This window comes from Cherax quadricarinatus, chromosome 40, assembly GCF_038502225.1.
Source record: "Cherax quadricarinatus isolate ZL_2023a chromosome 40, ASM3850222v1, whole genome shotgun sequence".
Lineage (NCBI taxonomy): Eukaryota > Metazoa > Arthropoda > Malacostraca > Decapoda > Parastacidae > Cherax > Cherax quadricarinatus.
The window spans coordinates 2,944,828-2,957,324 of NC_091331.1; the positions used below are offsets into that span (position 1 = coordinate 2,944,828).

Below are 12,497 nucleotides of genomic sequence, written 5' to 3' on the forward strand. Positions count from 1 at the left end.
TTTTTAACGTGGTGCCAATATCACCAGGCCTAACTATCACCCATCATCATTATTACCTAGGCCTCTTTTATTATCACTATTACTACTTCAACCAGTTCCTCTATTACTACTTCTATTACTGTTACTAATTTTGTTACTATTACTGTTTCTGTTACTACTATTATTAGGGTAATACAGAGTTGTAGCAGTTTTTGTTTTTAATTGGTAACAAAAGGATTTATCATCCTAACACGCATATTTTTTCTGATGAAGAGGAGCCATCCATCAATTCATCAATTCCATTGTGGAATAACATTAAGCACATCATTAAAGACGAGAAGATGCCTGGGCGAAGTAGTCCTTCAAACACATGGCATCATAGAGCAGAATCTGGACGAGATCTTGGCTGCTAAGTTGCCGAAACCACGGTGGCGCAAGAGCCACGATTACGATACAACACGGTGGCGAAATATTGACCTCCACAGTGACGGGGCAGCCACGGTGATGAAGGTACCCTGTTGGTAGTCACGGTACCCTCTTGGTAGTCACGGTACCGTGTTGGTAGTCACGGCACCTTGGTAGTGGTAATATAGGTACACTGTTGGTAGTCACGACTTTGTGTTGATTGCGGTCAGACCGCCACTCATGTTTTATAGACGGTCATTTTGAGTGTTGACGAGACTTGAGTGTCCAGTGGTGGTATTGTTAGTGGTAATGACCTTCCCCTCCCCTCTCTCTCTGCGTCCTGGAGTTTCAGTGGTCGTATTGTTAGTGGTAATAACCCCTCTCTGCGTCCTGGAGTTTCAGTGGTCGTATTAGCGGTAATGACCCCTCTCTGCGTCCTGGATATCTTGGAGGTCCTTTTGTGTGTCCTGGAGGTCCCTTTGTGCCCGGGGGGACCTTTTTTGTATCCTGGAGGCCCCTTTCTGTGTCCAGGAAGTCCTGTATCCAGGAGGCCCCTTCCTGTGTCCAAGAGAACCCTTTATGTGTCCAGGAGAACCCTTCATGTGTCCAGGAGAACTCTTCCTGTGTCCAGGAGGCCCCTAAAGTAAAACACATCCTCCTCAATGCTAACTTGCTCGACTTCTAACACACAGTTTTCAGCAAGTGTTTAGGTTAGATTAGGATAGGCTAGGTCAGCTTAACTTAGGTTAGTTTAACGTAGATTGTCATCTGTTAAAAATAACCAATTATAACATACGACAACTCAAATAAGTGAAATCTTAATATATGCGCGATCAGAAAATGGTACCCACTGAGCGCACTCGACATTAACATAGATAATCACTGTTTAAACTGGTGTAACAGTCACCCATTTCACTGTCTTAGCCACAGTGAAATACTGACTTTCACTAAGAGGATGGGCTGTGCGGTGGCAGATTCAGTGTGTGTGTGTGTGTGTGTGTGTGTGTGTGTGTGTGTGTGTGTGTAGTGACAGGTTCACAGTGTGTGGCCACAGGATGAGCGGCATCAGGTGCGCTGAACCACTAGTGTTACTGATAGTGTTCGGGCAGCAGTGGTAAAGGTGAACTGCTGGCAAAAAGTGTTGGCAAGTTGTGAATTAGTAAAGGTAAGAGAAGAGGAAGGGGGAGGGGGAGGGGAGGAGAGACGCTATGACCTTTAGCTGTTGCACAGCCGCACTTCTGACACACATGGCACGACCTCCCACAATGGTTGTGTGAACCTCGTGTAACGTGTTGACTTTTACCCCCCTCTCCTCTTCTGTCTTTCCCTGCCCTTCCCTAAGTTCCCAATCTCCAGGCAATCGCCTCTCCATCTCCCGCACTCGCACTGGTTTCGCGTCTGTGAGGTCGCCAAATCAGTCTCCGGTATCTCTTACTCCTGGACATTTTCATATTTCGTGTTTTGCGTCATACCGAGGCGTGGCAGATTGCCTCTAGAGGTGGGTGCATCATCTGCAAGGACTGCGTTACTTCACTCGAGTAAATCATAATGATGCTTCTCGGGTGTGGGACTCCGGAGGGGGGCAAAGAGGGCGGCGTTCTCAGGCACTGAAGTGTGAACAAGACTGCGGATCATTGTGAAGGATGCAGCCTCAAGGTGTTAACATTTTACATTACAAAAATATAAGTTCGCTGATTATGGCAATATTTTGTAGGAATATCAACAAATGAGGTGATATTAATTCTTACAGAAGTGACAAACGTCGATTCACGTGTTGATTATTCCCTTTCCTCCCTTGGGAACAGCACCAGTGGATGAAGTGTTGAACAAAAGCTGGTATTGTGGGAGTTTGTGGAAGAAAGTTCTTAGTAAGCAACAATGGACCTTGGTAGAGGAATAATCCTTGAAATCAAGAATTAACGTTAATTATTTTTCTTGGATTTCTTGCTTGTGTACATTCGGAGATGATATTTGAAGGCGCTACCAGGAGAAATAAAAATTAGAGTGCTTCGCTTTGTGTTAATCTGATATTAGTGTAGTAATATCTAAAGAGCAAAGAGTACTAAATAAGAAAAATAAACCCTGAAATGTAAAGCACAGAAATCTTTATTTGAGAAATGGGTTTGGAACGAAAGAAAGCCTTTTTTTAATATGATAGCTGGCTAACTTCATGAAATTAGGAGTACAATCAAAACGCTAGAATATCCTGTGAAGAAGAGAGATTTCACAATCGAAGAACTGAAGGTAACAAAAGTTTAAGAATAGTATTTGCCATAACAAAAAATCAAGAAAGATATTAACAGGAAAAGAGATGAAGCAGCCTCTCAATAGCTTCAGAAAAGTGAGAATATCAAGATGAACATTAGTAGAGACCTTGACCACACTTTGCCAGTGAGGTAATAAAAGTGGTGAAGGTGTGCAGAGGAACAAGTGACAAAAGGCTGACAGTTTTAGCAACTTGGGTAGCAGAAGGACGAGACAGAACTTGAAGAAAAAGCGCGGAGTAGAAGGGTGGCAGGTTCATAAGTTTCGGAAAAGCATGTCAGTTTCGTGAGTTTTAGAAGGAACAACAATCGGGTTTGTGAGTTTAAGAAGAACGACATATTTGTGAGGTTTAAGAATATTGACAGGTTTGCGAGTTTTACGAAGAAGAACGACAGGTTCGTAAGTCTTCGTAAAAAGAAGGCCAGGTTTTTGAGTTTTTGGAAGAACATCAGGTAAGTTTTAGGAAAAAATGTAATTAGATATGGGAGTTTCAGGAAATAAGAATGGCAAGCTGTGGGGTTCAGGAAGACTTAGAGAACAGGGGAGAAAAGAGGATAGAGATTGCCTGTATAAAGTGGTTGATAGTTCAGTATCTGGTATGAAGGTAGAGCGAGGGGTGTGTAGACGCGAGACTCGTACAGCCAAGAACTCGACCTTCCCTAAATAAGTTTCGAAAATGTCGTCGTGTTACAGTTTATAATTTTTGTTCTTCAGCAGACATCATCATATACAAATTTTTGAACGTTTTTATCCGGATTAAATCTGGGATTGATTCAATACCAGCGACGCTATCTGGGGCTGATTCAACAGCAGTGATGGTATCTGGGGCTGATTCAGCAGCAGTGACGGTATCTGGGGCTGATTCAGCAGCAGTGACGGTATCTGGGGCTGATTCAGCAGCAGTGTGTTTTGCAGCGGCAGCTCACACATTCCTGCTTAATGTGGCTTTGCGGATTAATTGAAAAGTTGAAATAAATTTACTGCCACAGTGGTGCCAATTTCATCATTAGGGAGTATATAAACACATCCTTCACAAACACGTGAAACAAAGCAGTAGAACCAGGCGACGACTCTCCACTAGAGAAAAACAGAAACACTGCAGGATCCTGGAGATGTCTTCAAGCAGTCGCTACAGACGAGACACCTGCCAGCAAGCTGAAAAAAATGTGATACCTGCATACTAAAAGGGGTCGGAAGGCATTCAGTTATAGGCTAGTATTGTTAACATGTTATTTAAGATTTTTGTGAAAGTTCAAAGGCTGCAAGGAAAGTGGGTCTTGGATACTCTCAAGAAATTTTTAAGAGGAAACGAACACAAGTGATGTATGTTCAATAACATAATTAGCAAGTTTATTTAGGTATACACAAATACAGTTGCATGGATTATCATACAGAACAGCATATGTATAGAGAACCTAGGATAACCCCCCAAAAATAGTCAAAGTTACTTATTTCCATTAGCGTCCTTGAGTTATGTCTAGTGCTGTCCTATATTTAAACACCTTTAAATGGCAGAGTTGTCGTTTGTTTCATATGTAACATTAAATAAATATACCATATACTGTAAGTTTGTGAAGGATTGTTTGGTTATCCCAGTTGATGTTATGTAATATTGTGGTGTTGGTTTATTTTGTAAATTAGGAGCCACACACGGAGGATCAAAATGTTACTTGGTCATAAGTAATATAGCGCGTAAATGTTGCTTGGTCATAAGTAATATAGCGCGTAAATGTTGCTTGGTCATAAGTAATATAGCGCGTAAATGTTGCTTGGTCATAAGTAATGTAGCGTGTAAATGTTACTTGGTCATAAGTAATATAGCGCGTAAATGTTGCTTGGTCATAAGTAATGTAGCGCGTAAATGTTACTTGGTCATAAGTAATATAGCGCGTAAATGTTGCTTGGTCATAAGTAATGTAGCACGTAAATGTTACTTGGTCATAAATAATATAGTGCGTAAATGTTGCTTGGTCATAAGTAATGTAGCGCATAAATGTTGCTTGGTCATAAGTAATATAGCGCATAAATGTTGCTTGGTCATAAGTAATGTAGCACGTAAATGTTACTTGGTCATAAATAATATAGTGCGTAAATGTTGCTTGGTCATAAGTAATATAGCGCATAAATGTTGCTTGGTCATAAGTAATATAGCGCGTAAATGTTACTTGGTCATAAGTAATATAGCGCATAAATGTTGCTTGGTCATAAGTAATATAGCGCGTAAATGTTGCTTGGTCATAAGTAATATAGCGCGTAAATGTTGCTTGGTCATAAGTAATATAGCGCGTAAATGTTACTTGGTCATAAGTAATATAGCGCGTAAATGTTGTTTGGTCATAAGTAATATAGCGCGTAAATGTTGCTTGGTCATAAGTAATGTAGCACGTAAATGTTACTTGGTCATAAGTAATATAGCGCGTAAATGTTGCTTGGTCATAAGTAATGTAGCACGTAAATGTTGCTTGGTCATAAGTAATATAGCGCGTAAATGTTACTTGGTCATAAGTAATATAGCGCGTAAATGTTGCTTGGTCATAAGTAATGTAGCGCGTAAATGTTACTTGGTCATAAGTAATATAGCGCATAAATGTTGCTTGGTCATAAGTAATATAGCGCGTAAATGTTACTTGGTCATAAGTAATATAGCGCGTAAATGTTACTTGGTCATAAGTAATATAGCGCGTAAATGTTGCTTGGTCATAAGTAATGTAGCACGTAAATGTTACTTGGTCATAAGTAATATAGCGCGTAAATGTTGCTTGGTCATAAGTAATGTAGCACGTAAATGTTGCTTGGTCATAAGTAATATAGCGCGTAAATGTTACTTGGTCATAAGTAATATAGCGCGTAAATGTTGCTTGGTCATAAGTAATGTAGCACGTAAATGTTACTTGGTCATAAGTAATATAGCGCATAAATGTTGCTTGGTCATAAGTAATGTAGCACGTAAATGTTACTTGGTCATAAGTAATATAGCGCGTAAATGTTGCTTGGTCATAAGTAATATAGCGCGTAAATGTTACTTGGTCATAAGTAATATAGCGCGTAAATGTTGCTTGGTCATAAGTAATGTAGCGCGTAAATGTTACTTGGTTATAAGTAATATAGCGCCTAAATGTTACTCGGTCATAAGTAATATAGCGCCTAAATGTTACTCGGTCATAAGTAATATAGCGCCTAAATGTTACTTGGTCATAAGTAATATAGCGCCTAAATGTTACTCGGTCATAAGTAATATAGCGCCTAAATGTTACTCGGTCATAAGTAATATAGCGCCTAAATGTTACTCGGTCATAAGTAATATAGCGCCTAAATGTTACTTGGTCATAAGTAATATAGCGCCTAAATGTTACTCGGTCATAAGTAATATAGTATACTTCGTAAACTCTGAGAAACATTTTAGGGGAACATATCTCCTAGAGAAGTATATAAGTCTTAACATACCAGAAAAATGTCTCAGCTATATTGTACATATCCAAGACCTCATGATTAAATTTCTACCTGTTCTATGGCGCTGTATGACCCTTGTAAGTTTAGCGCTTCTTTTTATACTACTACTACTACTACTACTACTACTACTACTACTACTACTACTACTACTAATAATAATAATAATAATAATAATAATAATAATAATAATAATAATAATAATAATACCTGTTCTCTGATTATTTAGTCATTGAAAAAAAATTACCCAAAATTTTAAGAGGGTTGTTCCTATATATGAGACAGTTATGTCTAAGAGCCGCTTAGAATAATCGCTGCTACCATATTTCTGGCCTTAGATTTTAGATGGTTAAATTAAAATTATTCATTTACACGAAGATGAAATTTCGTTGTATTGATGTGAGAGTCACGTATTTCCGTGGCAGGAGCTGCCAACTCTGATAGAGACAGTCCACATCGAAATCCCATAACTAACACTTCGTTATATTATTTTACAGATATTAAAAGATGCATTTGTGTTGGATAACTTGACGTAATGTCTTTGTGAAAGTATTCCTTGTTACTTATTATGGTCATCTTCAATGGACCACCCTTCATGTAGATTATTGTGTACGAGTTTTTGTGTATTGTAATTATTAAGAATGTTGTACTTGTGAAAGAGTACATTATATGTTGTCGAGTGGCTAAGTGTATTATGTGTTTCAGTACCGTCCATAGTGGTGCACAACGGGTCGACCAGCGCCCCCGGCAGCCCCAGCATGGAACGGGCGGTGAGACCCCTCCGCCCTCATAGAACACTCTCCAAACAGGTAATGTGCACGCCCACTCTCTCTCTCTCTCTCTCTCTCTCTCTCTCTCTCTCTCTCTCTCTCTCTCTCTCTCTCTCTCTCTCTCTCTCTCTCTCTCTCTCTCTCGTGTACGTATTAATGAACCCCTCTTCAAGTAGATAGTATGTTTCCTCCTCTTTCCCCTGTACCCGTTGTTAAACCTCTCTCCAACAAGTAGTGTGCATCCCCTTCCTCTTTTTCTCGTACCTGTTACTGAGCCTTTCTTTGAAAAGGCTGTGTGTACATAGAGAGACAATCTAGAGGAATGATTCTGGTGTGGAGATCCTGTTAATGATGGAGTGGAGATTAAGCATGAAAAATTTAGTCTGTGATGGCTTCTCTGAACCATAAAAACTGGAGGAGCGACATTAGCTGTAGCATCAAAATACTGGTCACTACTTAGCACAGGAGGGTCAAAGAGAAATATGACAATATCACTGCCACTAAATCCAACATAGAAAAGATGACACTGATGCCTCTTAGTACCAGACCACCACTTGTGATCTTGAGAACTCCGTCTATAGTGAAACTGACTGGGAATCCTGGGACCCCCACACACGACTAAAATTGTGATGGCTAATAAGAACCTTTCTAAGTGATTAGGAGCCAAAGAAAAGCAGGCAGAGTGATGAACTGATCAGATTTTTCTGATACTCTTTTTTTCGGATGACCAGACATTGGGGAGGTAAATTATGAAACAGGAATAAGCGATTGGATGCTTGTTGATGTTTGACTACCCAGGGAAAATGGGACCGAAAAGCCAGGGGGAATGAAAGGGACTATCATTGGCATAACCCTTGCTAGCTAAAGTATTATATTTTTTAAAGTTCCGGTTCCTATTCATTTGATAAACATTGCTGCCCTTGTAGGTGATATATTAATTGTGGTATGTTGACCTTGTGTCTTGCTTTCTGTTTAGGAAATGTATTAAAGTTACCTCTCTAGAATTAGTTGGGGAGAGGTTCTGATAGTGATTATCAGTGAGGTAATCTCTAGCTTAACGTGGGAGTTGGGGATTTTGCTGGTTAGGTTTGTTCCTGACGACGAGAAGAAGTTATTTAATTTATTTACTGGTTTGGCGATGGGGTGGGAGGTTCAGTTGGTTTAGTTAGTATAATTTCTTTGGTTTAGGGATATTTTCACGGGGGGGGGGGGGAGGCTCAGAATAACCCGCTGTGGTGCTTGAGAAAGACAAAGTAACTAGTGTAGAGTGGTGGTGAGAGGGCGAGAATATCTTTCCTTACCTGGTCTATATCCGGGTAGCAGTCATGTAGTCATCAGTGATGTACACACACTCCAGGCTCACACACCTCCCTCACACCCCTCGCCTTCATCTTAGAGATGTGATCCATTCTGTGATGGCACATGACAGGGTAAACATAGCTTGTTTCTTCTCACTGTGTAACTATCATATACAGTATGGTAGCAGTACATTGTGGATGTATACAATTTTGTCAAATTAAAAAAAAAAACATGTGGATGAACCACGTTGGGTGAGTGGTTCTGCTAGAATCGTAGGCCATTGATTATATCTCCTTAACATATCCAGAGTTTGTGTGCAGTAGAAGTTAGTGAATGTCTTTCCAAAGGAGTGAATCTCTCTCTCTCTCTCTGTGTGTGTGTGTGTGTACTCACCTAATTGTACTCACCTAATTGTGGTTGTAGGGGTCGATACTCAGCTCCTGGCCCTGCCTCTTCACCGACCGCTACTAGGTCCTCTCTCCCCCTGCTCCATGAGCTTTATCATACCTCGTCTTAAAACTATGTATAGTTCCTGCCTCCACTACATCTCTTGCCAGACCATTCCACTTCCTAACTACTCTATGACTGACGAAATACTTCCTAACATCCCTTTGACTCATCTGAATCTTCAGCTTCCAATTGTGACCCCTTGTTTCTGTGTCCCATCTGTGGAACATCTTACCCCTGTCCACCTTGTCTGTTCCACGCAGTATTTTGTATGTCGTTATCATATCTTTCCTGACCCTCCTGTCCTCCAGTGTCGTCAGACCAATTTCCCTTAACCTTTCTTCGTAGGACATTCCCTTTAGCTCTGGAACTAGCCTTGTTGCAAACCTTTGTACTTTCTCTAATTTCTTGACGTGTTTGACCAGGTGTGGGTTCCAAACTGGTGCTGCGTACTTCAGAATGGGCCTGACGTACACAGTGTATAAAGTCTTGAACGATTCCTTACTGAGGTACCGGAACGCTATTCTCAGGTTTGCCAAGCGCCCATATGCCGCAGCAGTTATTTGGTTAATGTGTGCTTCTGGCGATGTACTCGGTATTATACTCATTCCTAGATCTTCCTCCTTGAGTGAGGTTTGCAGCCTTTGGCCACCTAGCCTATACTGTCTGCGGTCTTCTTTGCCCTCCTCCGATCTTCATGACTTTGCATTTGGCGGAGTTAAATTCTAGGAGCCAGTTTCTGGACCACACATCCAGCCTGTCCAGGTCTCTTTGTAGACCTGTCTGGTCCGCGTCTGATGTAATTCTCCTCATTAACTTCACGTCATCTGCAAACAGGGACACTTCTGAGTCTATCCCTTCCGTCATGTCGTTCACATATACCAAGAATAGCACTGGTCCCAGGACTGACCCGTGTGGGACCCTGCTCGTCACTGGCGCCCACTGTGATACCTCATCACGGACCATGACTCGCTGTTGCCTCCCTGTTAGGTATTCTCTGATCCGTTGCAGTACCCTTCCTGTTATACGTGCCTGTTCCTCTAGCTTCTGTACTAATCTCTTGTGAGGAACTGTGTCGAAGGCCTTCTTGCAGTCCAAGAAAATGCAATCGACCCACCCCTCCCTCTCATTTCTTACTTCAGTTACCTTGTCGTAAAACTCTAGTAGGTTTGTGACACAGGATTTGCCTTCCATGAATTCGTGCTGGCTGTCGTTTGTAATCTTGTTCCGTTCCAGGTGCTCCACCACTCTCCTGATAATCTTTTCCAAGACTTTGCATACTTTGTGTGTGTGTGTGTGTGTGTGTGTGTGTGTGTGTGTGTGTGTGTGTGTGTGTGTGTGTGTGTTTGTGTGTGTGTGTATGTGTGTGTGTTTGTGTTTGTGTGTATGTGTGTGTGTGTGTGTATGTGTGTGTGTGTGTTTATTATGTTTTTCCTTTTTTTCACTTATCCTCTTATTTTTAGTTCTCTCTGTATCTTCTTCCTTTCCCTTCCTGCTCCTATCTTGTCATCGTTTTCCGTCTCGCAGAATTTCTTATCTCACCTGAAGATAATGCCTTCCAATTACTGAAGTGTGTTGCTATTGTGGGTGCTTCGTTGTGCTCTCCAGTCCACCTCACGTTTAACCTCAGCACTCTGTCTTCATTCTGTTGCTCACTATTCTTACCATTTGATCTTATGTTGTCTGTGACCCTCTGGCCTACGTTGAGATGGTTCCCTCTGGCTTAAGTACTTTCCCTTGTACTTTAATCACCGAGGTGTGTGAGTCACTTCTCAGCTTCAACTTGATTGCCACATTTGACCTGCAAAATTGAATATAATTTGTGGTACGACCCATCATATGTTGTTCTTCAACCATATTTGCCCTAACTTTGTGTCTTCCCAGAGAGTGCAAATTCGGTGCCTTTAGCCTATCTTTGTAGGAGAGGTTCTTGATGCGCTGAATCAACTTTGTTATCCTTCTCTGTACAGTTTCCAACGCATTGATGGTCATTCTGTAATACGGAGATCATTACCTCGTGATATATAACAGTTTAGTTGCCAATGATCTTTGACCGAGTTAGGTACCTCTCGTTAACACCATGCTTTTCACTAATATAATTTTGAGTGTGGTATCGAACTGTATTCGACTGTTCAGCACTTAAATTATGCATATTTTGGTCATTCGCGTGTAGTATTTGGCGTGGGAAGAGAGTTGCGTGCAGGTACAAGGTGAAACGGACAGCAGGTAATCCTGACCTCTGACTTTATCCCTAGGGCCTAGCTGAGTGTGCTGCAACACCTGCTATGGCCTAGGATAAAAACACCGGAATACTTAAATGCGACATGGCTTGCTCTTGTGTTCATTAGTGGACCTTCGCAGGAAGCCACGCCCACACACAACAGGTTCCTGGGGCGTGGTCAGCCCTAATAAAAACTGATAGATACCTGAAAAGAAGATAAAGCTGGAAATAACTATTAAAAAAAATCGAAAAAGATCGTAACGTTCCATATAATATTTTGAGGCGCATTATTTTGTAGGTAGAAGAAAATAAAAACCTAGTGAGGTGAGGGGGATAATTAGGCATATATAGGTATCTTTATTGGAAGACTTATAGCCAACCAGTGGCTTTATCGATTCAATATAAAGATTATATGTCTTCAAAAAAAAAAAAGATACCTAGGTATTGCACACGAGTCCATCTTATTGGTATTGTATACTATTATTGCACCGATAAGGCGATGTAATAATGGTGAGCTGTGGTTCTCATTGGGTGTTGATGGTAACTAGCGAGGCGAGGCCATTAAAGGTGATGCCTGCAGGCGTTAACCCCGCCATTTTATTGATGAATGTTGTGTTTACAAGCAGTGAGGTCAGATACTCCGCCATTAAGGAGGTCATCACTGTGATATCGTTACTAGTGAAGCTTCACTCCTAGAATAAACCAGTGGTCGTCTTGTGGTAATGAAAGAGCACACATGTCTGCTGCACGCCCCTCTTAAAAGGTAATGCACGCCCGCCTACGTGGCCCTGCACGCCCGTCTTACGTGGCCCTGCACGTCCGTCTTACGTGGCCCTGCACGTCCATCTTACATGGCCCTGCACGGCCTTCACGGCAGGATTGCAGTGTAGCCTTATTTTAGGCACCTGATCTGTATGCTGATTTTCTCCTCACCTCTTCACTTGCCCTTTCTTCTGTCCTCGTCACCTCTCCACCTCCCCTTTCTTCTGATCTCGTCACCTCTTCACCTGCTTTTTCTTCTGACCTCGTCATGTCTTCACCTGGCCTTTCTTCTGACCTCATCATGTCTTCAATTGCCCTTTCTTCTGACCTCATCACCTCTTGACCTGCCCTTCTGACCTCGTCATGTCTTTAGCTGCCCTCTCTTCTGACCTCGTCACCTCTTCACCTGCCCTTCTAACCTCGTCACCTCTTGACCTGCCCTTTCTTCTGACCTCGTCATATCTTCACCTAACCTTTCTTCTGGTTTAAGACGGGTCACCTCTTGGAAAAGACCTTTGCTAGTAGCTGCACCTTGGAGACTCATCAAGCCTCTTGTTTTCTCTCAATATTTTCGGCCCCTGCTGGTCCAGGACTGACCGAAACGTCGTCTAAACTTCCTTTCCAAATTAATGGTTATCTGTGAATCGGATTTTAATTTAGTAGATAAAAAAGGACAGCAGAATTTGTGTTATATTATCGTGTACTTTGAAGGTTACTAGTGAGGAGGAAGGGAGGGGCTTGATACAGGCGAGAGGTTTTTCATTTAAAGCATTGGATCTATTCTCCCCTTCTTTGAATCGAATCTGATGGCTTTTCATACCCAAGGCGCTATATGATCTCCTACAGGTTTATTGCTGCCCCTCCTTCCCATTCAGTGTAAAAATATGTGGCAAAATGGCGAC

The 12,497-nt window shown here is 41.6% G+C and overlaps 1 protein-coding gene across 16 annotated transcripts in view; it reads left to right on the forward strand.

Annotated features, from left to right (window-relative positions):
- LOC128687353 (cAMP-regulated phosphoprotein 21) overlaps window positions 1-12,497 on the forward strand; it is a 369,078-nt gene that overhangs the window by 196,189 nt on the left and 160,392 nt on the right. For all 16 annotated transcript variants that reach the window (XR_011392951.1, XR_011392952.1, XM_070092616.1 and 13 more), the window contains one exon: window positions 6,802-6,905. Coding sequence is in view for 14 of the 16 variants with exons in the window: in XM_070092616.1 (XP_069948717.1) it covers window positions 6,802-6,905 (104 nt within the window). In the remaining 2 variants the exon portion in view is untranslated. The remainder of the gene's footprint in view (window positions 1-6,801; window positions 6,906-12,497) is intronic.